Source organism: Nycticebus coucang, chromosome 2, assembly GCF_027406575.1.
Source record: "Nycticebus coucang isolate mNycCou1 chromosome 2, mNycCou1.pri, whole genome shotgun sequence".
In the NCBI taxonomy this organism is placed as follows: domain Eukaryota; kingdom Metazoa; phylum Chordata; class Mammalia; order Primates; family Lorisidae; genus Nycticebus; species Nycticebus coucang.
In genome coordinates this window covers 43,181,760-43,209,500 of record NC_069781.1, presented here as the reverse complement: position 1 = coordinate 43,209,500, position 27,741 = coordinate 43,181,760, and the positions used below count along the sequence as shown (strand labels likewise).

The following is a 27,741-nucleotide window of genomic DNA, read 5'->3' as shown; positions in this document are numbered from 1 at the left end:
GAAGGCCTTCAGATAATTTTTTGGTACCTGACTGGAGACAACTAAAGGACCTCATTACTTTCCTTGATATAATCTTACTTTCAGTTTCCTGGGGTAACAGGGACAGCCAGGATCTCTGGAATACTGTCCTTGCCAAAACCAGTGCAAAGCAGTAAGACAGCACTTAGTTAACCCTTTCAACAATGTCTTTGCTGCCCTTGGGGAGGATAGATGACCTTGATTCCTTCCAATGTGACCTAACATTAGCTGTCACCATTTGGAAACCCATGACTCTGGATGCCCCATACTGCCAAGTGACATTGGATTCTTTTTCTTCTTTTTTTTGAGACACAGCCTCAAGCTGTTGCCCTGGGTAGAGTGCTGTGGCATCACAGCTCACGGCAACCTCAAAATCTTGGGCTTAAGCAATTCTCTTGCCTCACCCTCCCAAGTAGCTGGGACTACAGGTGCCCACCACAAAGCCTGGCTATTTTTTGGTTGTACTTGTCATTGTTATTTGGCAGGCCAGGGCTGGATTTGAACCTGCTACTCTGGTGTATGTGGCCGGCACCTTAGCTACTTGAACTATAGGCGCCGAGCCATGACATTGGATTCTAGTTCTTACCCTTCTTTGCCCTTTGCTAAAATTTGTCCAGCTCAAATCTGGGTTGTAAGTCCAATCAGGGCTCTGAGGGCCATAAACCTCAGCTCTGGTTTCTTCTGCTCACAGAGTGCCCGCAGCCCAGCCTGTCCCGTGCCCTAGTCCCCGGAGCTGCCATGAACATGCCCCAATCATTGGGCAACCAGCCATTGCCCCCAGAGCCACCATCTCTTGGAACTTCTGTGGAAGGGCTTGGGGCCACATCCCCACCTGAGCACTGCTGGCCAGTGCGGCCGACTCTGCGCAACGAGCTGGACACCTTCTCCGTCCACTTCTATATCTTCTTTGGCCCCAGTGTGGTCCTTCCCCCTGAGCGCCCAGCTGTGTTTGCCCTGAGGCTGTTGCCAGTGCTGGACAGTGGAGGCGTCCTCAGCTTGGAGCTCCAGCTCAACGCGGTACTCTTTATGGAGAGTGGGAGGTTGCGCCGTGGGAGAGCTCAGAGGGGAAGGTGTCTGGGGTGTGGGGGATCTTACCTCTTCAGGAAGCCTGTCCAGGTTACTCACACCCATCCTGACCATATCTTAGTGGCCATGTCTTAGCCCATTTCTGGTCAACAGATATGCTCTGAATATTGACTTTGCTACGAATGGGCTGGGTCAACTCAGGGTAGTCTGAGTTTTCCCAATTTTATAGGTTTACCTACCACTTACTAATGGCCTTCCTCTATAGTAGTTATCCACTTGTTCTTGAATATGTCCTGTGATGGGGAGTTTGCAACCTCCTGAGGCCATGCAGTCTATGTTTGGACATCTCAAACATGTTGTCTTTAGCAAACATAGCAATCTATGTTTGCTTAAGACCACTTTCCCATCAACCAACCTCAGGCCTGACAGAAAGTTTGAACATGGCTCAAACTTTCTAGTGGTTCTGCTAGTCAGGACAGAGCTGGATCTTCAATCCGAAGATGTTCCTTATTTCTGTACTCAAATTCTTTCTTTGTTCTGGCTAAGACGGTATGTATTTTGTGTCTATTACTGTACCTTTGGGCAATGATAGTGAGGTCTTGATTTGGTTTTGAAATCGTAGACCCCAAATTAGAGGAAAACCTCACCCATATTCTTCCTTCCTCAGTACTTTGAGAATAGAGGCCCACCCCCCTGCAGCCCCTCACTCTTTACCTCTCAGCATTCTTGTCTGTTCTCATTAATGAGCATCTGTTTACATCCCACCTGTGTGCTGTGACACCTGCCACACACCTTTCTATTTATTCATGTATTGGCAACCTCCTCTGATCTTTTCCCCCCAATATTTTGATTTTTATCCTTGGATCAGAACTGCATACCTAGAGGACATTTTTTTCTTTGGCTTCCCTCTAGAGTCTAGGGGTCCTCAAACTGCGGCCCGCGGGCCACATGAGACCGTGTGATTGTATTTGTTCCCGTTTTGTTTTTTTACTTCAAAATAAGATATGTGCAGTGTGCACAGGAATTTATCCATAGGTTTTTTTTTTTTAAACTATAGTCCAGCCCTCCAACGGTCTGAGGGACAGTGAACTGGCCTCCTGTTTAAAAAGTTTGAGGACCTCTGCGAATGACTTTCACTGAATAATACTTTGGCACCTTGCCCTGGGTTTGGCACTGAGGGAGTTATAAGCAGGTTGTGTGAACTCCTGTGGTTGAGAACAGGATGCATGGATGCATGACAACTCACAGTGCTCTCTTGAACTGAGAACTTCCCTTTTAGATACTGTGATTCTCCAGAGGCCCTGATTAACTTTATCTCATGCACCCACAAATCTTCCCCCTTTGCTTTGAATGCTTAGAAGTCAGTATCAAATATATGGCCCACATTAGGGAAGACTTTATTTTCTTATCCTGATTAGGTCTCCCTCATGCATTATTAATTTTATCCTGTTTTCTGTATTTAATAAGGTGCCTCAAATCCTTCTTGAATGAGGTGAGCTTAAGGCATCCTGTTACCTTTAATTAATTAATTTATTTATTTATTTTGATTGTTTGCAGTTTTTCTTTTTTTTTTTTGGCCAGGGCTGGGTTTGAACCCACTACCTCCAGTATATGGGGCTGGCGCCCTACTCCTTGAGCCACAGGCGCCGCCCTATTTATTTATTTTGAGACAGAGTCTCACTTTGTTGCCCTTGATAGATTGAGTGGTGTCACACCTCACAGCAACCTCCAGCTCTTGGGCTTAGGTGATTCCCTTGCCTCAGCCTCCAGAGAAGCTGGGACTACAGGCACCAGCCTCACGCCTGGCTATTTTTTTGTTGCAGTTTGGCTGGGCCGGGTTTGAACCCACCACCCTTGGTATATGGGGCTGGTGTCCCACTCACTGAGCCACAGGGCCACCCATGTTACCTTTATTTTTGTAGACAGCCCCTTACATTTACTCTTGCTGATGGTATCTGGTTTCTTTTAATCCTGGCCAGGTTGCTACATTTAATCTCTTGGGCATTCTGTTACCACAGTTCTGTATCTAGGATCATTTCAGCTAAGGAGGAGCAAATTTCTTTACACTTCTTCAGTCCAGGTGAAGATGATGGGAAACCTGACAATTACTTTTTTCCATAACTTGTTTCTAAATCCAGCAACAACCTCCTACCTGGTCCCCACCTCTCCTCCCAGTAAGCCAGATAGGACTGAGGAAGAGTGTTCTTTCTTGCTTGGACAGAACTGAAACAATTCTGCCCAAAGAAAAGATTCAAAATTGCTCTTTGGCTTTCGGCCGGAGACGCCATCTTCCAGTAATTCACCAAAATGACAAACACAAAGGGAAAGAGGAGAGGCACCCGGTACATGTTCTCTAGGCCTTTTAGAAAACATGGAGTTGTTCCTTTGGCCACATATATGCGAATCTACAAGAAAGGTGATATTGTAGACATCAAGGGAATGGGTACTGTTCAAAAAGGCATGCCACACAAATGTGACCATGGCAAAACTGGAAGAGTCTATAGTGTTACCCAGCATGCTGTTGGCATTGTTGTAAACAAACAAGTTAAGGGCAAGATCCTCGCGAAGAGGATTAATGTTCGTATTGAGCATATTAAGCACAATAAGAGCCGAGATAGCTTCCTGAAACGTGTGAAGGAAAATGATCAGAAAAAGAAGGAAGCCAAAGAGAAAGGTACCTGGGTTCAACTGAAGCGCCAGCCTGCGCCACCCAGAGAAGCCCACTTTGTGAGAACTAACGGAAAGGAGCCTGAGCTCCTGGAACCCATTCCCTATGAATTCATGGCATAATAAGCATATAACATAGCACACAGGAGTACCAGTGGACCCATGCTTTTAGGTGCAAGAACCTATTTATTCCCCATGAGCTCATGGCATAATATGTGTACAGCATAGCACACAGGATAACCAATAGACCCCATGTAACAGTGATACAAGGTGCTGGGACCTATTTCCCACGAATTCAAAAGTCAGTCAACACTTTGTCACATTCAATGGCAAGGTGCCTCCCTGAGCTGCTGGAACCTCTTCCCCTATGAATTCATGGCATGGTAGATAAAAATAATAGCATAAAAATGTTTCTTGTTCATTCACTACAAGTGTGGTTTTTTTCCCCCCAAAGAAGTATTAAAGCAAATTTTAATGTGTCCTAAAAAACAACAACAACAAAAAAACAACAACAAAAAAACAGAATTGCTCTTTGCCTTCTCATCAGTCTTTGAAAGATTTCTGCTGTGGAGGATCTGGTGTTTTCCAGTTTTTCTCTTCTAAGGCTGGAGGTGAGAAAGCAGATTTGGCATGGAGAGGCCTGGAGGAATGGGCTGTCCACTGAAGGTGTGGGTTAACCGGTGTAGGAGACTGGGGTGGTGGTTGGAACTGGAGGGTATGACAGCCTCACCTTCATACCTGCCCTTCCTAGAGCTCTGTGCACCAGGAAAATGTGACAGTGTTCGGATGCTTGACTCACGAGGTGCCCTTGAGCCTGGGGGATGCAGCAGTGACCTGTTCCAAAGGTGGGTGAGAAATGAGGGAGGAGAGGAGGCTGCAAGTGGGGGGAGGTGGGTGAGGGTCTTGGGTCCCGACCCTCCACCGACCCCACCTTTGCCTCTGTGTCCTTTCTCCCTTCAGAGTCCCTGGCCGGCTTCCTCCTTTCTGTCAGTGCCACCTCCAGAGCAGCCAGGCTGCGAATCCCATTCCCGCAAACCGGGACCTGGTTCCTGGCCCTGCGCTCCCTGTGCGGGGTGGGGCCTCGGTGAGCAGAGCGGGGCAGGGCGGAGTGAGGGAGGAGGCGGCCTGGGACCCCAGGTGACTGCGAGTGTGTGGGCAGGTTCGTGCGGTGCCGAAACGCCACTGCTGAGGTGCGGCTGCGCACCTTCCTCTCGCCATGCGTGGATGACTGCGGGCCCTATGGCCAGTGCAAGCTGCTGCGCACGCACAACTACCTGTACGCGGCCTGCGAGTGCAAGGCTGGTGAGCCGGCTGGGGTGGGAGTGGGCCGTGTGGGCTTCCTGCCTTCTGGGGGCTGACATGCTGGGCCTCAGGGCAGGCGGGAGTGGGTGGGAGGGCCAACCTGAGTTGGCGATGGGTTTGGAGAGGATGGGAGGGCAAAGCCAGGGTGCTACCAGTGGCATTGGGCTTGGCAAGAGGCTAGGGCAGAAGTGGCTGCTGCACCCGCGGCTGCCTGTGTCCTCTTCCACCCTGAGTGCTCTGACCCCGTTACTCGCACGCAGGGTGGCGGGGCTGGGGCTGTACCGACAGTGAGGATGCGCTCTCCTACGGATTCCAGCTGCTGTCCACACTCCTGCTCTGCCTGAGCAACCTCATGTTTTTGCCACCCGTGGTCTTGGCCATTCGGAGCCGGTATGTGCTGGAAGCTGCTGTCTACACCTTCACCATGTTCTTCTCCACGGTATGTGGTGGCGCCTCTGTCTTCCCTGTGTCCTTGTCTGCCGTGGTGGGTAAGAATCTACATTTCCACCATGTTCTCTACGGGTTTAGGGATGTCTCCTGCAGCAGCGCTCCCCATGGAAAATGGTATTTTTTGTAAGGCATTGGGGTAAATGCCTTACAAAAGGGGGTAAATGAATTGGGGTAAATGAATACAGCTGTTTGCAACTTACTAAGTGTGGGTCCCCAGCTGCCCCACACTCTGTCCACCCTGTTGAGGGGGTCTTTACTCAACATGCTGGCTGAGAAACTGTCCTATGATATGGAATTGTGTCCATACCTTCACCATGTTCTCTGTATTGGTGCAGGAAATGTGCACTTTGACCCACCTCTCTGCATGGGATGTGTTCATTTTCATTACTTTTTTTGAGACAGAGTTTCACTTTGTCACCCTTAGTAGAGTACCGTGGCATCATAGTACACAACAAACTCAAACTCTTGGGCTCAAATGATTCTCTTGCCTCAGCCTCCGGAATAGCTGGAACCACAGGCACCCAGCCAGCTATTTTTAGAGATGGGTCTAACTGTTGCTCAGGCTGATCTTTTTTTTTTTTGTAGAGACAGAGTCTCACTTTATGGCCCTCGGTAGAGTGCCGTGGCCTCACACAGCTCACAGCAACCTCCAACTCCTGGGCTTAAACGATTCTCTTGCCTCAGCCTCCCAAGTAGCTGGGACTACGGGCGCCCGCCACAAAGCCCGGCTATTTTTTGGTTGCAGTTTGGTCGGGGCCGGGTTTGAACCCGTCACCCTCGGTATATGGGGCCGACGCCTTACCAACTGAGCCACAGGCACCACCCGTCTTGAACCCATGAGCTCAGGCAGTCTACCACCTCGGCCTCCCAGAGTGCTACGATTATAGGCATGAGCCACTATGCCCACCCTATTCATTACTTTCTTCCATGACTTGAGGGTAGCTATTCTGAGCTCATGTTCCTCATTGCACTGGGGATTTTCACATCTTTAGCATTTTTTTTTTTTTATTGACTCAAGAGTCTGAAGCTGTTGCCCTGGGTAGAGTGCCATGGTGTCATAGCTCACAGCAACTCCTGGGCTCAAGGGATCTTCTTGCCTCAATTTTTCTATTTTTAGTAGCGACGGGGTCTATCAGGCTGGTCTCGAAGTTGTGGGTTCAAGCTGTTCACCCACCTTCACCTCCCAGAGTGCTAGGATTATCGGCGTGAGCCACCATGCCTGCCCTTTAGCATATTTATTCCTATCCTATGAAATGGTGTCTTCCCCAGTCAATCACCATGGTCCCTTGATTTCTCATGGGAACCTTTGGAAGATGGGGGGTGGTAGGTTCTTGATAATGGGCAATTTATAGGACATTGTGATTCTCAGAGTCCTGAGAAACTTTTTGGACTCAACTGTGTCCTGAGGCATCATGTGAAGTGGCAGTATGATATAAAATCCTAGCTCGAAGGAGTACATTTGTGAAGGAGTACATTTTGTGAAGATTAATTTTAAATCTCTATTCCTATTATAGAACTTTCACAATCCCTTCCCTGTATTATCTCACTCCTCCACAATCAGCACAGATATTATAAGGAAAGGTAGAGAAGTGAGTCTCCTACTGTGACTTAACCCCAAAGTAGACATTTTTCCCCCTTGAGATGCCATGGTGCAAGGGGTCTTTTCATCTTATCTCTGTATTCTCAGCATTTTGTGATGTACAGTGTCTGCCTGTGAGCACACCAAAACTCTTAGATGGATTCAGACTGTCCTTAGGCCTTGGCCACAATGGTATACCAAGAAACCAAGACATGGTATCCAGTATTACCAGATCATTCATACATCCAAATTACAAAAACCCTACTTACCGAGAAAGCGCAGGGCAAATGTGCTGAAACTTAGGGTCACGAGTGCTCCTGGAGGTTCATCTACAGGGGAGGAAGAGTAGGCTATAACCATGCTGCAAGGAGAGGACCTTTAAGCTGGGTGAGAAAAGCATATCCCAGTTTTGCTTGACTGGCTCCTTTTTAGGTCTTCTGTGACAAGGCGTCATTCTATTTTTATATTAGACACTTTTGCTTTCATATTGCCAGATGCCCTTTATACTGTGGCTCACCAAATCCTCTAGCAACAGCTGTTCCACCAGCCCACTCTTGACTACATGTAGATCTAATGTGAATCACAGTGAGTAAGAGCACCCGAGTGTGTTAGGAGCCTGGAGCATGTGGGGAGAGCATATTCATTCTCTGCACTTGACATGGCTCCAGAGTGCTCAAGGCTAGGTGATGCTTTATTATTTGTATATCATGGCACAGCAATCTGAAAGAAAAAAAGCCCTTTCCCTTAGTGGGAACACTGGGAGAGTCTCAAGTGCCTGGTACCACATAAAGAGCTTCCACTTTCTTAAGTAAGGCAATATGCCAAAGAACAGGGAAAAGCTCCTGCCTTTGAGGTGTTGCCTTAAGTCCTGCTCTAACTCCTGCTCTTTCTCCACACTGGCCAAAACCCAGAGCTACTAGTCTTCCAGTTTTCCCCACAGTTTTCCCTGTGGTCCCTCCTTTGCCAGCCTTTTCTAAGACTTACTTCATTCTGCAGCAGGGTCCACTTATAGACTCATTGGCCATATCATAGTTGTCAGCACCAAGACAGAAGATGACAGTTATCATGCTTGTCTCCAAATAATCTAGGACAGTCTATACCTGGGAGTAGCACATCTATTCCTATCCAGGACATAGGAGCAGATAGCAGATTTTTAATTCAGGAGTTTACAAATGTAAAATATATTAAAAAAAAAAAAGCTAGAAACTTAGCACTTGATTTTGTATATAGCCAAATGATTCAGGTAATGATAATAGGAAAATGACATCTACCAAATGTGTGCTGTGTGTCAGATGCTGCTAATTTAATCCTCATAATAGCACTATGATAATAGTAGATGCTATTATTATTATCTCTTGGTGCATGAGGGGAATACTTGGCCTAAGTCAGTGGTTCTCAACCTTCCTAATGCTGCAGTGTATTTTCATTGTTAAAAAGGGGTCATGACCCACAGTTTGAGAACCACTGGCCTAAGTAGAAGATGACTATTCTACTGTACAATCTTGGTGAACCAAGATTCTCCCTCAGGCTGGTTGTCACTAACCTATATTGCTCCTTTTGTGTCAGGGTAGTGAGCATGCATTGATAAATCTCTAATCTGACTTCAGTTTCTTTTTCTTTGAGACAGAGTCTCACTATGTCACCCTCTGTAGAGTGCAGTAACATCACAGCTCACAGCAACCTCAAACTCTTGGGCTTAAGCAATTCTCTTGCCTTAGCCTCCCAAGTAGCTGGGACTACAGGCGCCCTCCACAATGCCCACTATTTTTTTGTTGCAGTTGTCATTGTTATTTAGCTGACCTGGGCTGTGTTCGGCCCCGCCAGCCTTGGTGCATGTGGCCGGCACCACAACCACTGTGTTACGGGTGCTGAGCCCTGACTTCAGTTTCTTATAAATCCTAGATTATGTTCAGAAACACATGACCTCAGTTTATTAGCTCTCCCCAAATTCTTAAAATATAAATAAGCACCAATGAAGAGATAAGAAAATGTAAACAAACCAATTATAAAAAAACACCAGGGGAACTATATCAAACATTTCAGGTATACAGCTCTAACCTGTAAAGTTCAAGCCACACATCCTTCACAGGGATACTCAAGTCCTTGGGCTCAGATCCCAAAAGACCCAGACAGAGCCGACATCCTAGGGCTGTGCAGCCAACCAGGTTGATTTCTGCCATCCTGGCTAGGAGCCTACCTTCTCATTACTCCTGCTATTTCTCAGACCATCACAAGTGATTCTCAGGGTCCCTTCGCAAAACCCCATAACTACTGCCAGAGAAAATGGAAGCAGAGAAAAGAAAATAAGACAGCAACAATGAGTTCCATTATCTCGTGCGTGCAAATATCCTAGACTTTGTGTGCAGTAAATATGTTTGCATTTACAGTTTTACAGTCTGTGGTGCCTGGATGCCCCATTTTGGCGCATTAGATGAATTATATAGTTATAAAAATGTAAAATCCCCCCCCAAACTAATTTAGCATAATTTTCCCAAATTATTTCATAAATAATGCCCTAATCAGAGGAATTTATCAGCTTAGATTAGAATTTTATTAATAGAAGCCAGGTTGTAGTCTAAATGCCTTTTCTTAAATTTCCTGATTTTTCTGCATAATTTCTACCACTTTTTATTACTGTTGACAAAAGGAATACCAGTATGAATATTAGCCTACAATCTTTAGTAGAACAATCCCTCATACTACAATTTTAATTTAATTCTCCCCCTGTAGACAACCTTAAACAATCTCTTTAACCTTTTAGTATACTTGGAAAATAACCAGTCATAGAGTATTAGTGAGATGATTCCTCTAAAATCTCTCCACTCCAGAGACAATATCTCCATTTTTCTTTACTCTTCTTTCAGTGTAGATAAATTTCTAGAAAATAATCAGCCCTCAATTAATTATTCTTCTAGATATGTCTTCAATATTTGGTGATTGAGCTTTGCTTTTTTCCTGCTGATATTTATCTTCCCTTATCTGAAATTGAAGGATTTATTATAAGTCTGTCTCACAGAACCTTTTGGAAATTTCCTTTTATATATTTGAAAGTTGGGCATGTAGAGCCAAGTCCTTGGTTAAGCCTGAAGTGTAAAATTAGTGCTTTAAAACAAAATCCAAATCATAAAATGGTATTGAATAATTTCGTGTCTTATAATACTTATGTCTGGTCTTAGAGGCAGAGAACAATCAATATCCTATAACTAAAATATAAAAAGATCAAAATATCTATTTATTTGGGAACTACATTAACTTCCAATGAATCAGCACATAGAGTTGAAAAATATTAATTCTTAGGCATATTTAAATATTAATTCTTATGCTGATATGGACCCACATGAAAAATCTCTGAAAAGTTCCTGGCAGGAACTTATTTTCTCAATTTAATAATATTTTAAGAGGGAACCATGTTCCCAAACTAACAAGCCTATTTAGAAGTCTAGGACACCCACTTGCTGCAGCCTCATTCCTAGCCAGTCTCTTCCTGCAGGAAGAAAATTCTTAATCTCAAAAATGGAGGAAAAGAAAGAAGATAAGCATACAAATTTAAGTCTTACTGCTTAAAATTTAAAGGAAAGAAAGTCAGAGTTTCCCAGTGATTTTCCTTTTTATTCTATCTTCTTCTTTTTTTTTTTTTTGGAGACAGAGTCTCACTATATCACCCTGGGTAGAGTGCTGTGGCATCACAGCAACCTCAAACTCTTGGGCTTAAGCGATTCTCTTGCCTCAGCCTTCCAAGTAGCTGAGACTACAGGCGCCCGCCACAACACCCAGCTATTTTTTGGTTGCAGTTGTCATTGTTGTTTTACAGGCACGGGCTGGGTTTGAACCTGCCAGCCTTGGTGTATGTGGCTGGTGCCTTGTCCACTGAGCTACAGGTACTGCCTCTATCTTCTTTTTCGAAGATCCTAGCTTCTCCCTTCTCTTTATATATTTTTTTCAATTTGAATGGCTGGATAAAATCTTTAATATAGGGTCAAAGGAAATATGAACAATTTCTTTTTCACCCTTTGTCTCTAGAGACTTGACTTTTGGGTGTGTTTTCCAGTTCTGTAGAGGGCACCCCTGCATTTGAGCTGAATTCTGCAAGTTTTCACAGCAAACCTAGTTCACTTTGCCACTTGCTTTTCCCTAAGTGGGAGGTGATGCTGTTGAATTAAGATTGGGTGTCATTGCTTGTGATATGAGTTTATGATATAATATTTCTTTTCTGCCTCATTCTTCCTGACCTTGCCCCTACTTTCTCATTCAAATAGGAGACTGGTTTCTCCCATTTCCATTCTTTCCAGAAGTTATGGAGACTCCATTGCTGCCAGTGAGTGAAGGGCTTGCTCAGCTACCTCTTTCCTGAGCTATATATTCCTGCCTTGTACCCACAACTGAAGGACCTGCCTCTGAGGGGCCTGGAGACCTCTTACTGAGGTCTGAAAGGCCACCTCTGTTTTGGGATGAGAGCCCTTGTGACTTAAGGCTGCCTTTTAATAGGTGATAAAGAAAATGATTTGGGCTGAAAGCAATGCCCAAAGGACCCCTTCCGTCAATGATTAAGCCACATAAAAACCACCGTCGGATGCCACAATACTTAATCTTCTTGCTCAAGCTTCATTCAGCCTGAGGTAGCCGAACCCTGCTTGCAACTACACAACTTGTCTATCCTCTCACAAGATGTCCTCAGTAGCCCTGGTTCCCAGAGGACCTGGGGTAGCATGCTGAAACAGAGATCAAGATCGAGTCACAGAATCTTAAGAAACTTTTTTTAATCTCATAATGTCTGCTCGACATGGTTGAAAGTCAGCTCCAATGAGTAGATTTTGATAAGTTTATACACGTCAAAACCTTTTTTTTTTTTTTCCCAGTTATAACCTTTTTATTTTCTTTTTTCTCATTTTCTTAACCCTGCTTCCATCACCATAACAACCCATTCTTCCTGACATGGTTCAAGGCTGATATTAGATGAAAGGAGTGAGAACAACCCTATGATGTTTGTCCTCAATTTGGAGCTATTTGTCCCAGAGGTCCTATCTAGCATCTTTTTTTTTGATGGGCTCATAAGGCACATGGTAACTAGAAAGTCCACAGAGGGATATGTGTTCTCATCATCTTTGCACCAAAGACATTCTTAAAACTACTATGCATGTGCTTATTGCCTGGCTCAATAACTACTGAAATCACATGAATTCTACCTAGAAATTCCGAGAAAGGTGACAGAAAGGTTCTATGACAAGTAGAGCACAGATTATCCCTGGACAACCCTGTTGACAATTAAGAGAACACAGAATTCCAGAAGCCATGGCATTGTCCAGAGAGACACAGGTTGGGACCACAGACCAAAGGGGGACTAATGGCAGAACTTGGTTCCCTAATTAGGGTGTCCAGTATAGCTCGGTCCAGTTCCACTCTACTGTGTTCTCCACAGAGGAGCAGATTCTCCATATTCCATATTCTTCCCCATGTTGTGAGTGTCATGCTTCTCTCGATGGCCTTAGGGATTGCGTTCTTTCTTACTGTGCACCTCCTGGTCCACATCGGGTGGGACAGGGTGATAAAATCCTGAGAGTGAAGCCCTGTTTAGAGACAGAGATATCAGGAAACTGGACATGTAGGGGACATTTGCAGTGTTGGCTGGCACAGAGGTTAGGCCAGGGCTGAGGATTATAGGTGGGGCTCATGGTGAGGAGAGGGAATTGGCCTCAGCTGGTGTTATCTGGGCTCCTTGGCCTAGAAGGCTGCACAGCACATTCCAGAAGGACCAGGGTCAGGACTGTGAGATACATATGGCTTATGAAGCAGATCAGGCCTCCCTACCACATTCTTCCCCTTAGGAGAAGTGGAGCATTCAGGCATTTCCCAGTTCTCCTCACCCGTGACCTCTGCCTCTGCTTTTCTGACAGCAGCACACCCCCGTGACCTCCTCCTCCAGTTTTGTAGACCAGGACCTCTGCCTCTAGTTCTCTCAATGTCCTCCCTTTCTTCCTCCAGTTCTACCATGCCTGTGACCAGCCAGGCATTGTGGTTTTCTGCATCATGGACTACGATGTGCTGCAGTTCTGTGATTTCCTGGGCTCCTTAATGTCTGTGTGGGTTACTGTCATTGCCATGGCTCGTTTACAACCCGTGGTCAAGCAGGTCAGTCCAGAGTGGGCCCTGGGGGACAACCATAGCCAAGTCTATTGAAATCTACTCCTGACCTCTCCCTGGGGGCATTTCCAAGTGCCTCTTGCCATCCTGGCCCAGCCCCTGGAGTGCTATGGCCTGCACTAGCCCAGCCCGAGAGTCCTCTTTCTCTAGGTGCTGTATTTGCTGGGGGCCATGCTGCTGTCCATGGCTCTACAGCTAGACCGGCATGGACTCTGGAACCTGCTCGGACCCAGTCTCTTCGCCCTGGGAATCTTGGCCACTGCCTGGGTAAGGGTGAAGAGGGCTGTGGGGGGCTCTTGGCAAGACTTGGGTGCAGGGCCCTGAGGGTCAGGTCCCCAGTGTAAGGTGGGCTTGGACTCTGTCATCAGCATCTACTGCCCACAGTGCCCACCGCAGTCTTGGCAGGTGCCTTTCAGCCAGGGTTCAGAGGAAGCCTGAGGTGACCAGCTCTGGTTTGAGTGCCAGGGTCTCACGTTCCTGAGCCCCATTTCTCTGCTCTCCCCAGACAGTACGCAGCGTCCGCCGCCGGCACTGCTACCCACCAACGTGGCGCCGCTGGCTTTTCTACCTGTGCCCGGGCAGCCTGATTGCCGGCAGCGCCGTCCTCCTCTATGCTTTTGTGGAGACCCGGGACAACTACTTCTATATTCACAGCATTTGGCATATGCTCATTGCCGGAAGTGTGGGCTTTTTGCTGCCCCCTCGTGCCAAGACTGACCACAGGGTCCCATCTGGAGGGCGGGCCCGGGGCTGTGGTTATCAGCTATGCATTAATGAACAGGAGGAGCTGGGTCTTGTGGGCCCAGGTGGGGCCACTGTCAACAGCATCTGTGCCAGCTGAGAGGGGCTTTGGGCCTGGCCCTGGGAGGATATGAATCCTTCCTGGGGGCATGGAGCCCTCCCAAAGACAAGAGACACGCTGTATTTCTTCAGGATATGGAGTCTTTTTCAAGGACTTAGAACTCTTCCAGGGACCTTGAGCCCTTCTTGGTACATGGAGAACTTCTTGTGGGCTTGGTGTCCTCCTGTATCCATGGAGTCTTTCGTAAGGATTGGAACCTATGCAAGGGCACAGAGCCCCCTCAGGACCACGGTGTCTTTCCCAAGGATATGGCGCCCTCCTAAAGATGTGGATTCCTTTCCAGGGAGACAAAGCCCTTTTAGGAACGTGGCATCATTTCAGAGGAAATGGAATCTATCTTGGGGAAACTGAGTGTCCAGATTTTCCCAGAGGCTCAGCAACTCTGGCCTCAGGCTTCCTGCCCAGGGATGGCATCTGGACTGGCCTGTGCTGGGAAGGAGGGATTGCAGGGATGAATGGAACTCAGGCCAGCTGGGGTGGCTCGTGTCCTGAGTTAATGCAGGTGGAGTCTGTGTGTCTCCAATGAAGTATGTACTGATTGTGTGCTGCCTTTTTTCCTGGGGTCAAGAGTGTGGGAAAGGGGGGAAAGAGTGGATCTGAGGAAAGGTGAGGTGATGGGAGCCCAGCCGCAATGAGCTGCTGGGAGCTGCTGTCTGAGGTTTTGCACCACGTAGGGACTTGCCCCATTCTCATGTAGTACCTGTTTTCATTCTAAACACTTGTTAATTCCTGTTCCTCAATTCCTGTTGATCTCAGTGTGCAGTAGCTGAGATGTGTGCATGTGTGTGCTTGTTTGGGCACGTGTGTGCACGTGCTGAGATGGTTTATATCAGATAAACTTTCCTGTGGTGTCCACACACAACACAAAGGAAGCCAGGGTCCCAGGAAATTGGAGTAGCAGGTACACATCTCAAGAAGTATCACAAGAAATAACTTCTGTTTTGAGCCCCCATTTTTCCTGAGTGCCAGAAAAGATCATTTGTCAATTCAGGGTTTCTTATTTTCCCATAAGGGTCATAGTAGGTTCTGTGAGTCTTACATGTTGCCAAGATGTTAAGGGAGTGTTCTCTGTGGTCACCAGTGTTCATACTTCATTAGTCCCCTGAGATTTCCATCATTATACCTGGTCCCCAGTTAGAGGTCCCAACAAGTCATCTGAGGTGCAGAGAGGTTTCCTGTTCTCATCTCCACAACCCATTCATTCCTAGGGTTCTCTTCACCACACCCACGCCATATGCAAAGACCCATGAGGTTATCCGAGGCCTCTCTACATTCCTGACTCCTCTCTCTTCCTCCCGCTTTTGTTAATATGGAGGTGAAGAAGCCTTGCTTTCACGTATCTTGTTTTTTCCCAAATCTTTTTATCTATGCCCTAAGTCTTTTCTCGATCCTTCAGAACCTAGGTTTTTGAAATACAAAAGACGGGGAAACATTCATAGTTCTCTGTTTTCTGCAATCACATCTCTTCCTAGGGCCACTGAGCAGAGTGGCCAAATGAATGGTGAGAAGGAGTGAGGGGGTATGGACTGGCTATCTGTTCCTATCCCCTAGTATTATTCCATCTTATTAAGATGTATAGAGCCAGGTCACTAGGGTGCTTGAATACAAATAGCTGGATTCAGGACACAGCTGGATTCAGAGTACAGAAGGCACTGCAGAGGGAGGCAGAACTTGGAAATGCTGGAGTCAGAAGGGACTTCCTGGGAAAGGTGGTGGTGGGGTTCGAACGGGGATTAAATAAGTTGCCATAATGTCAAGATGTTGGGACAGTTCTCTGTGGTCACCAGTGTCCACATTGCATTCCTCCCTTAAGACTTCCATCTTTCTTTCTGGTCCCCAGTCAGCAAAGCACTTAGAATACTTAATACAGTGCCTACCACCTGATGTCCATTATATGTCACTAGAGGTCACCAAGTGTTTGGAGAGGGGGAAGGAATGGAGGGGGCAGACGCAGTGGCAGGGAAGACTGATATTTACTCATCCCCTGAGGGGGGATGTGGTGTGTGTGTAGGAGGCAGCGGAGGTGAATAGTGATGCGGTTGGGCAGACGGGGGAACCATAGCCTTTTTTCTATGGGAAATGAGGAGCCATTGGAGAGATTTAAGGAGAAGAATAACATGATCACTTTGGTGTTTTGATGGTGGGGGCAGAGGATGGATTTGGGGGAGAGTTTGGGAGACAAGTGTGCAGTGATATGGCTGTTGCGATGTTTAAGAGAGAAATGGTGAAGGCTTTTTGATTAACGTGATGTCAGTGGAAAGGAGGGAACCAATTTCAGAGCTATTGGTGGGTGAACTCTATAGGACAGGCGTCCTCAAACTGCGGCCTGCGGGCCACATGAAGTGGTGTAAATTGTATTTGTTCCCGTTTTGTTTTTTACTTCAAAATAAGATATGTGAAGTGTCCATAGGAATTTGTTCATAGTTTTTTGTTTTAAACTATAGTCCGGCCCTCCAACGGTCTGAGGGACAGTGAATTGACCCCCTGTTTAAAAAGTTTGAGGACGCCTGCTATAGGACTTAGTGACTGGCTGCATGGGGTGATGAGGCACAATGGAAAGTCTAAGATGACTGCCGTGTTTCTGACTTGGGGGTGATGGTGCCATTCCTTGAGATGGTGACACCACTGTAGGTAGGAGGATAGAGTTCAGTTTTGGACAGTTTGAGGTACCTGTGGGATTCCTGGGGTGGGGAGCAGTGCTGGGCATAGCAGCTGAACTAGACCTGGAACCCTGGTCTCTTGGTTCCCCAAATGGGGATCCTTGCTGTCCTGACTTGTCTCAGTTGGGGAGAACCCATGACCCAAACATTGCATGCCAGCCTTGAATAGGGTGCTCTTGCTGGTGGATGCTGCTGCTCTCTTGAATGTATCTGTGCACACAATTGGACCAAGACCCCTGACCACCTTATATTGCCTTGGTATGTTATGTGGCACAGCCTTCAATCCCCAGGTGATGTCAGGAGAGCTTCTGAGTGATAGCTCCATTCAGCAGACCTTCCACAGGGAAAGCTCTGTGGGAGGTGAGTCATGCCTGCCTGCATCCTGCCCTGAGGAGCTCACTTGGTGGTGAAATGTCACAAATGCAAGTCAGGATTGAACGGGTATGGAGTGAAAGGTGCTGTAGGACTTGAAGAGAACAATGTCGAAATGCAACAGGAAAGTTGAGTAAAAGAGATGGTTATCTACTCTAAATAGATGGGCTTTGAAAACTGGCCCCAGATGTCATCTGAGAACAGCATGAGCAAAGACACAGAGGTGCAGGCAGTACAGATGATGTAGTCAGGAGACTGGCCGTGTGAAGGGCGTAGTAGAAAAATCAGGCTGAAGAAGCAGGTGGGGTCAGTCTGGAGGGCCTTGACGACTCTGCAGAAGACTTTGGACTTAATGCTGTGATAATGGGGAACCATCAAATGTTCTTGATCAATTGAGGTTTGACCAAACTAGCAGAATCACTATGAGTGGTAGAGGGACTATATTACGGAGATTAGACCATACAGTCGTAGGAACAGTTGGAGAAGCCTGGGCAAAGCGGCTACCTCTGCACTGGTGTCAGGCCTGGGCTGCTGCATGTCAGCTGGGCTGGCAGTAGGGAAGGAGATCTGAATGTGAGGGTAGGGAGAGAAGGGCAAACTAGAACCCAGGAGGACAGACTAGATTTGGTCTGGCTCTTACGCCTTCATTCTCAGTGACACTGGTGTCCTGCATGAGAAGCTGGCACCTTTGCCAGGGAGCTGCACTTGACCCAGGACTCAGACAGTTGAGGAAGGTGATCTGGTGGGGCCTGGATGGGCTGCACTTACCAGGTAAGCCATAAATTTAGTGACAACATGCGAGCACTCCCACAGCGTCTGGTGCTCTCACTTTTGCCTTCCAGATATGCAGATTTCTCTGAAGTCAGTCCTAACTCAGACCCACACAGGGAAGAAAACTCTGGGAAGTACACTTCCAACCCAGTTTGGTTAGCCCAGTAAAAAGCCACCACAAGGGAGCTAACTGGAGCTTTGTTGGGACAATTAACCCAGCAGGAGCCTGTGAAGGATGGACAGTCCAGGAAAAGGAAGCCAAATCTCTAGAGCCCTCTTGGATTGATGCCGGAGAATGGTGTGGGGTCATTAGGCTATTCACCAATCTCTTGGTCCTCTCTCTCCTTCCTTCCAGACACATGGTAGCTGTGCTTCTCCCCTTTGATGTTAGATGTGGTCATGTGCTTTGTTGTTGGCCATTGTGTGGGCCCATGATGTGCAAGTGGAAATAACACATGGCACTTCTGAGTGGAAGCTCTAAGGGACGTCAGTGCAGGCTTCGTCACTCCCTTGTCCCTCCTTTTGTCATGGTGACCAGCAGTGTTCCAGATGGTAGCTGCTTTGTCCTCCTGAATCCCAGGGATGAAGACTACAGATCAGAGCAGCACCCTAGCCAGCCTCTAATGGCCCTGCACCATGAGCAAGAAACAAACCTTGATGACTTTAAGCCACTGAAGGTTCGAGATCATTGCCACAGCATAACCTAGCCTGGGCTGACTGACAGAGACAGAGAGCAGCAGTAGCGGGCAGACGCTTTCCTGGAGAGCAGGCGGCCTCCCAGTAGAGCCGCCGCAGCAGCTTTCACCTCTGCATTCCTCAGGCTGTAGATGATGGGGTTCAGTGAGGGTGTCACAACCCCATAGAACAATGCAATAATCTTATCCAACTTGGGGTCCTTGGCCTTGGGCTTGAAGTACATGAAGGAGATGGTTCCATAGAAAATCACCACCACTGTGAGGTGGGCAGAGCAGGTGGAGAAGGCTTTCTGCCGGCCTGCAGCAGAGGGGACTCTAAGGATGGCAGCCAGGATGAAAATGTAGGACAGGCAGATGAGCAGAAGTGGGGCCAGCGTCAGGACAACTGTGGCCACCATCATTGTTAGCGCATTGAGTGAGATGTCCCCACACGCCAGTTTCAGCACTGCCAAGATCTCACAGAAGAAGTGGTTGATGACATTGTGGCCACAGAAGGGGAGGCGCCAGAGAAGGATGGACTGTAGCAGGGAGTTGGCAAAGCCTGTCCCCCAGCTCAGCACGGCCATCTGCATGCATGTCTGTCCACTCATGAGCAACGGGTACCTAAGTGGCTGGCAGATAGCTATGTAACGGTCATAGGCCATCACCGCCAGGAGCAAGCACTCTGTAGAGCCCAGTGCTAGGGTCAGATACATCTGCAGGGCACAGCTGGGGAAAGAGATGGTCCTTTGGGCTTTCAGAAAGTTGACTAGCATGAGAGGCACGAAGGAGGAGGTGCCACAGATGTCCATGAGGGAGAGGTTGCTGAGGAGGAAGTACATGGGGTGGTGCAGATGGGGGTCCAATATGTTCAGCCCTATGAGGAGGGAGTTGCCCAGCAGGTTCACTGAGTAGATGCCGAGGCACAGCACAAACAGGACCACCTCCAGGTCATGGTACTTATGTAGCCCCAGCAGGACATATTCCGTCACAGCTGTCTGGTTTGCCTCATTCATCTCATTCTCTTTCCTTCTCCACTGGACCACACAGCTTTTTGGGAAAAGCTCCAGCTGGCCTGGGAGCCAAGTGGCCTGGATGTGTGACCTGGCAGATCAGCCTCCCTTTCTGGAATCTGGTTTCATCATCTGTATAATGAGAGAATAGGATTTCAGATCCATCAAGTGGCCCTCCCTGCTCTGCCATTCTGCTGACAAAACGGGAGGATCTGGCACACCCCAGTCTCCAAGGCTCTTCTCCTCATACCCGAGGGCCCAGAGACTCTGACAACAGAGTAAGATTTGTGTTTGACATGCTCCTTTGGAATCTGAAGTGTTTTTGGCTATTAAAAGGAAGCATCTTTTCTAAGTTATGATTTCAATTTATGCCCATTCATTCACTGAATATTGAGTTCCCACTCTGTGCTAGATAAATTTCATTGAATATTTGTTGAGCATCCACTCTGTGCTAGATAAATTTTGGGTGCTGGGGCCACAGCAGTAAGAAAGGTAAGTGGACCTGTCAAAGATGCTGTCCCTCCCTTCCCTGAATTAGGTGAGATGAGCTTTGGAAGGCAGGTGCGTGGTAGATAACGTTCACCTGATGTTGTTCTTTTGTGTCATGAGGGTCAAACATTCAGCTCCATGGCATATGTAAGCCTGATTTCTGTCATCTCCTTGAGGAATCACCATTGATTTTTAAAAGGACATCAAGAACATATATATCCTAGTAGAGTTACTGGTCACAGCATTTAACCTGGTAATGAAAGCCAAGTGACTCACTTCTTGGCCTCCATATTGCTTTGGGGGATAAATGATATTGGCAATGATGACACATGAGGGAAGCCAGGTGCTAATCCAGCAGAGATGTGGTCGGTCATCAACTAACTTTATAAAGGGAGGAGTGGGGAGAGGCTATAATTGTTGTCTCCTAGGAAGCCACCATTGCCCTGCTAAGCTGGTCTCACTGCCTCCTTGGGAAAGGCCAGTGTTAGGTATTCACAGGAGGGAACCCAAGTGTCCCCAGTGCACTATTGTCTTATTAGGACTAGAAAGCTGTCTCATATCTGCTGGACCTTGGTCTGATGGAGAAAATTGGAGCTGAGTGTGAACTTTAATCTTTCAGAAGATACAATCCTTCCAGCCCTCACCACTTCCATTCCTAGATTGACTGTGAGGCCAATTTTCTGTGACAGCAATGGAGCCCTGTCTGTTCTCTGTGTTGGATTTTCTTTTCTCATTATTTCTGGTAGATTGTATCCCTGACTTGCAGGAGCCACAGGGATATTTTCTGAATAAACCATGTCTTTTCCCAGCTCTACATCTTTGCCCATGTCCTCCCTCCTTCCCCCAGTTGGGTGCTCCTGTTCATTGTTTAGGGCCCAGTGCTGTGTCTCCTTTCTTCTCTCTCCTGCCTCCTGCAGAGTGACCTGCTCCCTTGTGCTCCCACAGCCTTTGACCATCCCTCCATGTCACTGTGTGGCATGTGGTGCACCTGTCTTCTCTACACATCTCGAAATCAGGATCTGCTCCTTCCTTCCAGTGCTTTGTCCTGTGAGTGCTGCTAGGGCAGACCCTCAGCAGACATTGAATGCCTGATCCCAGAACCCAGCTCTGCCTCTTAGCTTCAGCATGAAGCAGCATATGATATGGCCAAGTCACTTGGCCTCTCTGATACTCAGTTTCCTCCTTGAAGATTGGGGATGCCTTGTATCTCAGAGAAGGTGTGCAGAGCAGGTGCTCCCAGGGCGGTGCAGTAGCACATTGTTACCGAGGCAGATAGAAGGCTGCATCTTCAGGCATAGGATCTTGCTGCTGGATCCACACTAGTCACAAGGGCTCCAGTATCTTTTATGATCCCTTTTTCTCCAGAGCTTATGTAGGTTTTCCTTCCTCTACTTTGAATCAGGATATTATGAAGGGACTGTTTCTGGAACATACAGAGGAAGTTGGTTCATCTGGTCAATTATTGACCTTAAATCTTGTCCACTTGGATGGGGAGTAAGGTAGAGTTTCTCTTGCTGAGATTTGGCAAAAAGATAAAGAATTGTCCAAGTGTGATGGTTCATTCATTCACTCATTCAACAAGTAGTTATTGAGCATCTACCACGTGGTAGGCACTGGGAATATAGCAGAGACACGTGGCTCCCATCCTTATGTAGTCTACAATCATTCATTCATTCCTTACCTTGGACACACGCCTTCCTCTCTCTGGGCTTTAGACCTCTGAGATTCTATCTGAGCGAGGGATGTAAAGACAACGTAAAACCTGAAACCTGGGCAGATATGTAAGGGTTTTGTCTTTGTTAGATGTGTTGTTAATCTCAAATTCTGGCACTAGACACAGGTATGGGGGTGTTTATAAGCAGGTGAAGGCTGGAAACTACCAGCTCTGCAGTTCTTTTTGTCACACGTGCCTCTCATAAAGAGACCAAGTGTGCAGTGGAGGCATTTGAGGGGTTTCTGTGCACAGGCTCTGGCTGTCCTCCTGATGCACACCTGCTCCCACCTCAGCCTCTCCAGACCACCCCACATTGTTCAGACAAAGGTCACACACTCCAGTCTTGTCCCTCCTCTGGGCATTTTCCTCTGGCTGGAGTGGCCTTTCTCTTCCACTCACCCTTCAAGGCTCTGCTCATACACCACCTTCTTTGTGCAGTCTTCACAGATGCCTCATGGAACTCGCCACCCTGAAAACAGGAGATGTGCACAGCGATTCCAGCAGGCTAATTGTATCTGCCTTGCATTGTGGTTGGTTTATTGTATGTCTTTGACTATACTGTGAGCTATTGCAATGGAAGGGCTATGTCTGATTCCTTATGGACTAGGAAGCCACACCCAGGAGCTGTCAGTGATTGCCATGCCTTGAATAGATCTGGTGCTGTTCTTCTGCCAAAAATTCTGATTCCACTGTTTTACCTTGAGAATGATGGCCACCTCCACCTCCAATACATGTACCCCAAGGGAACGGTGCAGCCACTGTGATTTCTAGGAGAGCTTTGGCAGTGCCAGTCTCCCACCTGCAGTAACAGCTGCTTTCTCTAAAGAGCTATGTCAGAAGCGTGGTGGGTTTCCTCAAAACTTAAGAGTCTAATCATAACACATTCATGGAAATCAGAGCTAGCCCAAGCTGCAGCATGGGCACAGGACGGGACATCAGAGCAGCTGCTGGTCCCTTGATGGATCAGTCAGGATGGGTGAGATTATGCTGCAGTAACACACAATCTCATAATTTTAGTGGCTTAACATGATGATTTATTTCCTTCTCATGCTACATGTCTATTGTGGGGTTTCAGGGTACTGTCCTCAGAGATCCTGGCAGATAGAGGCTCTCCCATCTGGGACATCACCATTTATGACTGGGGAAGGATACACTGGAGCATCTTGCACCAGAAGTTAAATGGTCTGACCCAGAAGTGATATATGTCACATTCGCCCATACTGCACTGGCTCTATGGAATCCTACCATGTGCTCACCAGGGGAAGAACCAGAAATATTGCTGAGCAGCCCCTCTGCATTTGGGCACAATGACATTTCCCAATACACACACCTACACTCAGAAAGCTGCTTTAACACCTATCTGTCAATATCATATGCTGTCAAGTCCTGGGAAACCAGACGCACAGAGTGATAGGACATTTAAGTGTCTCTGAAAATAATTGTCTAGTTTGACTCCTCACTTGTACACCTCCTGAGAGGTAGAGTGAAGGCTGGAATGAGCCCTGGACAGGGAGCGGGGGATCCGGGTTTGATTCTCGGCTGTTGTTCCTATTCTGCCATATGCCTTGTTCCTTCTGAGAGTTCCTTCTCAAGTTCCTTCTGAGAAATGGAGCCATTTGTTTAGGTGAGCTCTCATTCTCTGTAACATCTGAAACACTTCCTCAAATCTTTTTTTTATTTTTATTTTTATTAAATCATAGCTGTGTACATTAATGTGATCTTCCTCAAATCTTTATGGCAAATTCCAACCTGAGGTTTGATAGGTGCAGGGTTACTTAGCAAGATAAACATGTCAGTTTCATTGGCTGGTAAATCTAACTTTAGCCATTTAATACGTATTTTAGTTTTAGTAATTTATAAATTACTTTAAAAGAAAGGAAAGGGGTATAACAGGAAGAAAGCTTCAGTGACCATTTCCCTGAAATGCTTAGATCTGGGATCTCTGCTTCTCTGCTTCTTGGCTGTTTGGCAAAAGAGCTAAGGGTGGGCCTTCCTTCCTTCCTTCCTTCCTTCCTTCCTTCCTTCCTTCCTTCCTTCCTTCCTTCCTTCCTTCCTTCCTTCCTTCCTTCCTTCCCTCCCTCCCTCCCTCCCTCCCTCCCTCCCTCCCTCCCTCCCTCCCTCCCTCCCTCCCTCCCTCCTTCCTTCCTTCCTTCCTTCCTTCCTTCCCTCAGGCTAGAGCATAGTGGCATTATCATTGCTCACTGCAATCTTGACCAGGGTCCAAGTTTCAGCCCTGCTTTTCGCTAACAATTTTCTTAGGCTCAGCTTCCTTTCCTATAATGTGGAGATAACAGTATTTCCTTGTGGTATTATTTTGAGGATCCAGTGAGATAGAGCATGTAAAGTTCTTAGCACAGAGCCTACCACATGGTAAATACTAAGTGGGAGATGATACTGTGCCTCCTTTCCCAAGAAAGTATTTTAAAAAGATTTCGTGAGAATAATCAGGGTGCCAAGTGAATTCTCCTTACCTCTCACCTAATGGTCAGTGGCCTAAGTGCATGTAAGAGCTGGAGCCAGGTGAGCTGAGCTGAGGCTTGGAAATGCTGAGTTCATTTCCAGCAGATGCACTGTGTTGAGATGGGCCAGGGCCCATGGGTCCTGAGGCCCAGCCTCCTGCTCCCCTGCTGCATAGACATCCCACTTGCTCCCTGCTCCAGGGACCTTGTAGTCCCTGCCCAATTTAAAGTTCAAACTCTGCAACTACACAAAGTTTTAGGTTTGGCAGCTATGGGGCCTGGGCTTCAGAGACTCCAGCTTCCTTGCCCTGCCCCAGGAGGGCTCTGCTGGGGTGAGGTGGGCACAGGACAGAGAATCTGGAGACTGGGTCTCATTGTAGTCCCAGCTTCCCTTCACTAGGCCTGGGGGTCTAGGCTGTGAATGGGTTGTCTCCTTCCAGGATTGCTGTAAGAACTGGATTCATCAAAGCTTAGAGCAGTGGTTCTCAACCTTCCTAATGCCGCAACCCTTTAATACAGTTAGAGAACCACTGGCTTAGAGAAAGTAAACTGCTTTGTAAAGTGTGAGATGTGAGGTGTACATGTGAGAGGCTTTAGAAGTCAGAGGTTTAGTCAGACAAATGAGTTTTTACAGGTTTCTTTTTCCCCATTCTCTCCCTTCCCCTTCTCTTCCTGCCCTTTCACAATAAAAAATAACTTGACACAGTTTAGAGACTAAAAATCAGCCTTAAATAAAGAAGCAGAATTTGCAAAATTTCATATTACACTATGATTTTCTTCCTTTTTTTTTTTTTTTTGGCCGGGGCTGGGTTTGAACCCGCCACCTCCGGCATATGGGACTGGCGCCCTACTCCTTGAGCCACAGGCGCCGTCCCTACACTATGATTTTCTTCTGGAACTTTTTTTTTTTTTTTTGAGACAGAGTGTTTTACTCTGTTTCTCTGGGTTGAGTGCCATGGTGTCATAGCTCACAGCAACCTCAAACACTTGGGCTTGAGAAATCCTCTTGCCTAGGCCTCCCAAGTAGCTGGGACCACAAGCCTCACCACAATGCGTCACTAGTTTTTCTATTTTTAGGGGAGACAGGGTCTTGCTCTTACTCAGGCTGGTCTTGAATTCCTGAGCTCTGACAATCCACCCGCCGTGGCCTCCCAGAGTGATAGGATTATAGGCATGAGTCACCAAGCCTGGCCTTCTGGAATTTTTATTAAGAATACAGTTGAAAGTAAAAAATGGGAAGATGGTTACCTCTTATTTTATCTCTGCTCGTACCCATGGATACCCCCAACTCAGTAGGTCTAAGACAAAGTCATCATTTTCCCCATCCCCTTCTACTGCTGTCACCTTCCTCACTTCAGAGTCTCAGTGGGTGGCACCCCTATCTTTTCTACCCCATAAGCCAGAAGCCAGGTGTCAACCCACAGCCTCACTCTCCCTCATCCACCTCTATTATATCACCTCAAATATTATTTGTCTGTCTCCCAATATTATTTTACATATATAACATGTATACAGCTGACTTTTTTAATGACACAGATTTGAACTGCACAGGCCCACTTCTATGTGTATTTTTTAAAAAAGAAATATATTGGGAAATTTTTTTGAGATTTGTGACAATTTGAGAAAACTCTCAGGTGAACCGCCAACCTTGAGACAGCAAGACCAAGTCCTCTTCTTCCTCCTCAGCCTATTCAAAGATTTTTATGATGATCCACTTCCACTTAATGAATAGTAACTACATTTTCTCTTCCTCATGATTTTCTTCATAACATTTTCCTTTTTATAGATTACCTACCATAAGGATACAGTATATCATACACAGACCTATGTGTTACTTGTTTATGTTACCAGTAACACTTCTGGTTAACAGGTGGCTTTTAGCAGTTAAGTTTTTGGGGAGTCAAATGTTGTACAGGCCCTGCTATTATCACTCCTATGTTGATGAGTGCATATATCTATTTAAGAAACTTGTGCAGGGCCTGGATTTTGGGACAGAGCGGAATCAGAGGCTCCTTGCTCTTAGAGTCTCATTGAAAATGAAGAACACAGGAAGGGCAGGGGAGAGAGTGACAGGGAGGGGCCGCTGATGGGTTTTACTAGAAGAGTGAAGCCCCTCTGGAAGCCCCATGGCTGCTGACAGGTTGAGGGGAGGAGCAGGACTGAAGTCTTGAGACAGATGGAGGCAGGTGTGAAGGCCAGGAGCAGAGGGCAATTAGGGAGCTGTTCTGTGGCAAGATTGGGGGACCTGATGCTGCCTCTCTGGGATGAGGGTACCAGACCCTGAGCCCCTCAGCCTTTCCTGTCCTCACAGGCCTTGGCGTGTGCAAGCCTCACGCACGAACCCCTGGCCTGCCTTTCACCTAGATGCCCGTCTCCCGCCCCACACCTTCCTGGCGGCCTCCTTCACCTCCTTGTTCCTCAGGCTGTAGATGACGGGGTTCAGCATGGGTGTCACCACAGCGTAGAGGACCATAAAGACTTCATCAGAGATGTGGGCCTCCTTGCTCTTGGGTTTCATGTACATGAAAATGACGGTGCTGTAGAAAAGCAGCACCACGGCCAGGTGTGCCGAGCAGGTGGAGAAGGCTTTGCGGCGCCCGGTAGCAGAAGGCACCCTCAGGATGGTGGCCAGGATAAGAGTGTAGGACAGGCAGATGAACGCCAAGGGCACAGGCAGCAGCAGGATGGCGCCCGCCAGCAGGAAGGCCTCGCTGACTGACGTGTCACCACATGCCAGCTTCAGCACTGCCAGGATCTCGCAGGTGAAGTGACTGACCATGCGGTGGCCACAGAAGGGCAGCTTCATGGCGATGACTGTCTCTGTCACTGACTTGAGGAGGCAGAGGACCCAGGCGGCTCCTGCCAACAATAAGCAGAGCCTGTGGCTCATGAGCACGGGGTACCTGAGTGGCTGGCAAATGGCCAGGTAGCGATCATAGGCCATGATGGCCAGCAGCAGGCACTCCGTGGACCCTGTGGACAGGCTCAGGCACATCTGGATGGCGCAGGCAGTAAAGGAGATGGTCTTCCAGGAAGACAGGAGGTGGACCAGCATCAGGGACATGAAGGTGGACGTGTAGCAGATGTCTAGGATGGAGAGGTTGCCCAGGAAGAAGTACATGGGTGTGTGCAGGCGGACGTCTAGCACGCTCACTGTCATGATGGCTGTGTTTCCCAGCAGGGTCACCAGGTACATGGCTAAGCACAGTGGGAAGAGCAAGCGCTCCAAGGCTGGGTAGCCAGAAAATCCTTTCAGAAAGAACTCAGGCGCCCCTGTCCTGTTGGCTGGCTCCATGTTGCAGAGTTCTGAAGGACACGCAGCTGGGGGGGTGGGCAGCTCACAGAGCCCCTTCTGGGATGGGGCGGATTGCTAGAGTCTTTTCCATCACTGCCATGCTGTCTCTCTGTCACCAGGGGCAATACCCTTACCCTCTCTAGGGCCTCAGTTTATCCATGTAAAAAGTCAGGATTGATTTAGATCAGCAGTCTCTAAGAGAATGTTAATAGGAAATGTTAGTAGGGAATCTAAAAAATCAATTTGAGGCAA

General features: G+C 47.4%; 3 protein-coding genes across 7 annotated transcripts in view; 1 reads left to right on the top strand and 2 right to left on the bottom strand.

The window, feature by feature from the left end:
- Positions 1–16,232, top strand: part of TMEM8B (transmembrane protein 8B) — a 29,193-nt gene extending 12,961 nt beyond the window's left edge. For 3 of the 5 annotated variants that reach the window (XM_053568980.1, XM_053568990.1, XM_053568972.1), the window contains 8 exons: positions 710–1,035; positions 4,463–4,556; positions 4,672–4,795; positions 4,871–5,013; positions 5,274–5,452; positions 13,022–13,168; positions 13,331–13,447; positions 13,686–16,229. In XM_053568980.1, the coding sequence (XP_053424955.1) occupies positions 757–1,035; positions 4,463–4,556; positions 4,672–4,795; positions 4,871–5,013; positions 5,274–5,452; positions 13,022–13,168; positions 13,331–13,447; positions 13,686–14,021 (1,419 nt within the window). In that variant the 5' untranslated portion in view covers positions 710–756 and the 3' untranslated portion in view covers positions 14,022–16,229. Of the gene's footprint in view, positions 1–709; positions 1,036–4,462; positions 4,557–4,671; positions 4,796–4,870; positions 5,014–5,273; positions 5,453–13,021; positions 13,169–13,330; positions 13,448–13,685 lie in introns of all 5 variants that reach the window. The other 2 variants (XM_053568952.1, XM_053568961.1) reach the window with 2 other exon arrangements.
- Positions 16,233–18,282: 2,050 nt separating this feature from the next.
- LOC128575228 (olfactory receptor 13C7-like) lies at positions 18,283–19,822 on the bottom strand. Its single transcript, XM_053576717.1, has one exon. The coding sequence runs from the start codon at positions 19,533–19,535 to the stop codon at positions 18,549–18,551; it is 987 nt and encodes a 328-aa protein (XP_053432692.1). The 5' UTR covers positions 19,536–19,822; the 3' UTR covers positions 18,283–18,548.
- Positions 19,823–26,542: 6,720 nt separating this feature from the next.
- Positions 26,543–27,500, bottom strand: LOC128576428 (olfactory receptor 13J1). The gene has a single exon (XM_053578579.1). The coding sequence runs from the start codon at positions 27,487–27,489 to the stop codon at positions 26,551–26,553; it is 939 nt and encodes a 312-aa protein (XP_053434554.1). The 5' UTR covers positions 27,490–27,500; the 3' UTR covers positions 26,543–26,550.
- Positions 27,501–27,741: the final 241 nt, after the last annotated feature.

Excerpts from the sequence above, each read along its gene's own strand:
- LOC128575228 (XM_053576717.1), bottom strand. The coding sequence starts at position 19,535 with ATGAATGAGGCAAACCAGACAGCTGTGACGGAATATGTCCTGCTGGGG.
- LOC128576428 (XM_053578579.1), bottom strand. The coding sequence starts at position 27,489 with ATGGAGCCAGCCAACAGGACAGGGGCGCCTGAGTTCTTTCTGAAAGGA.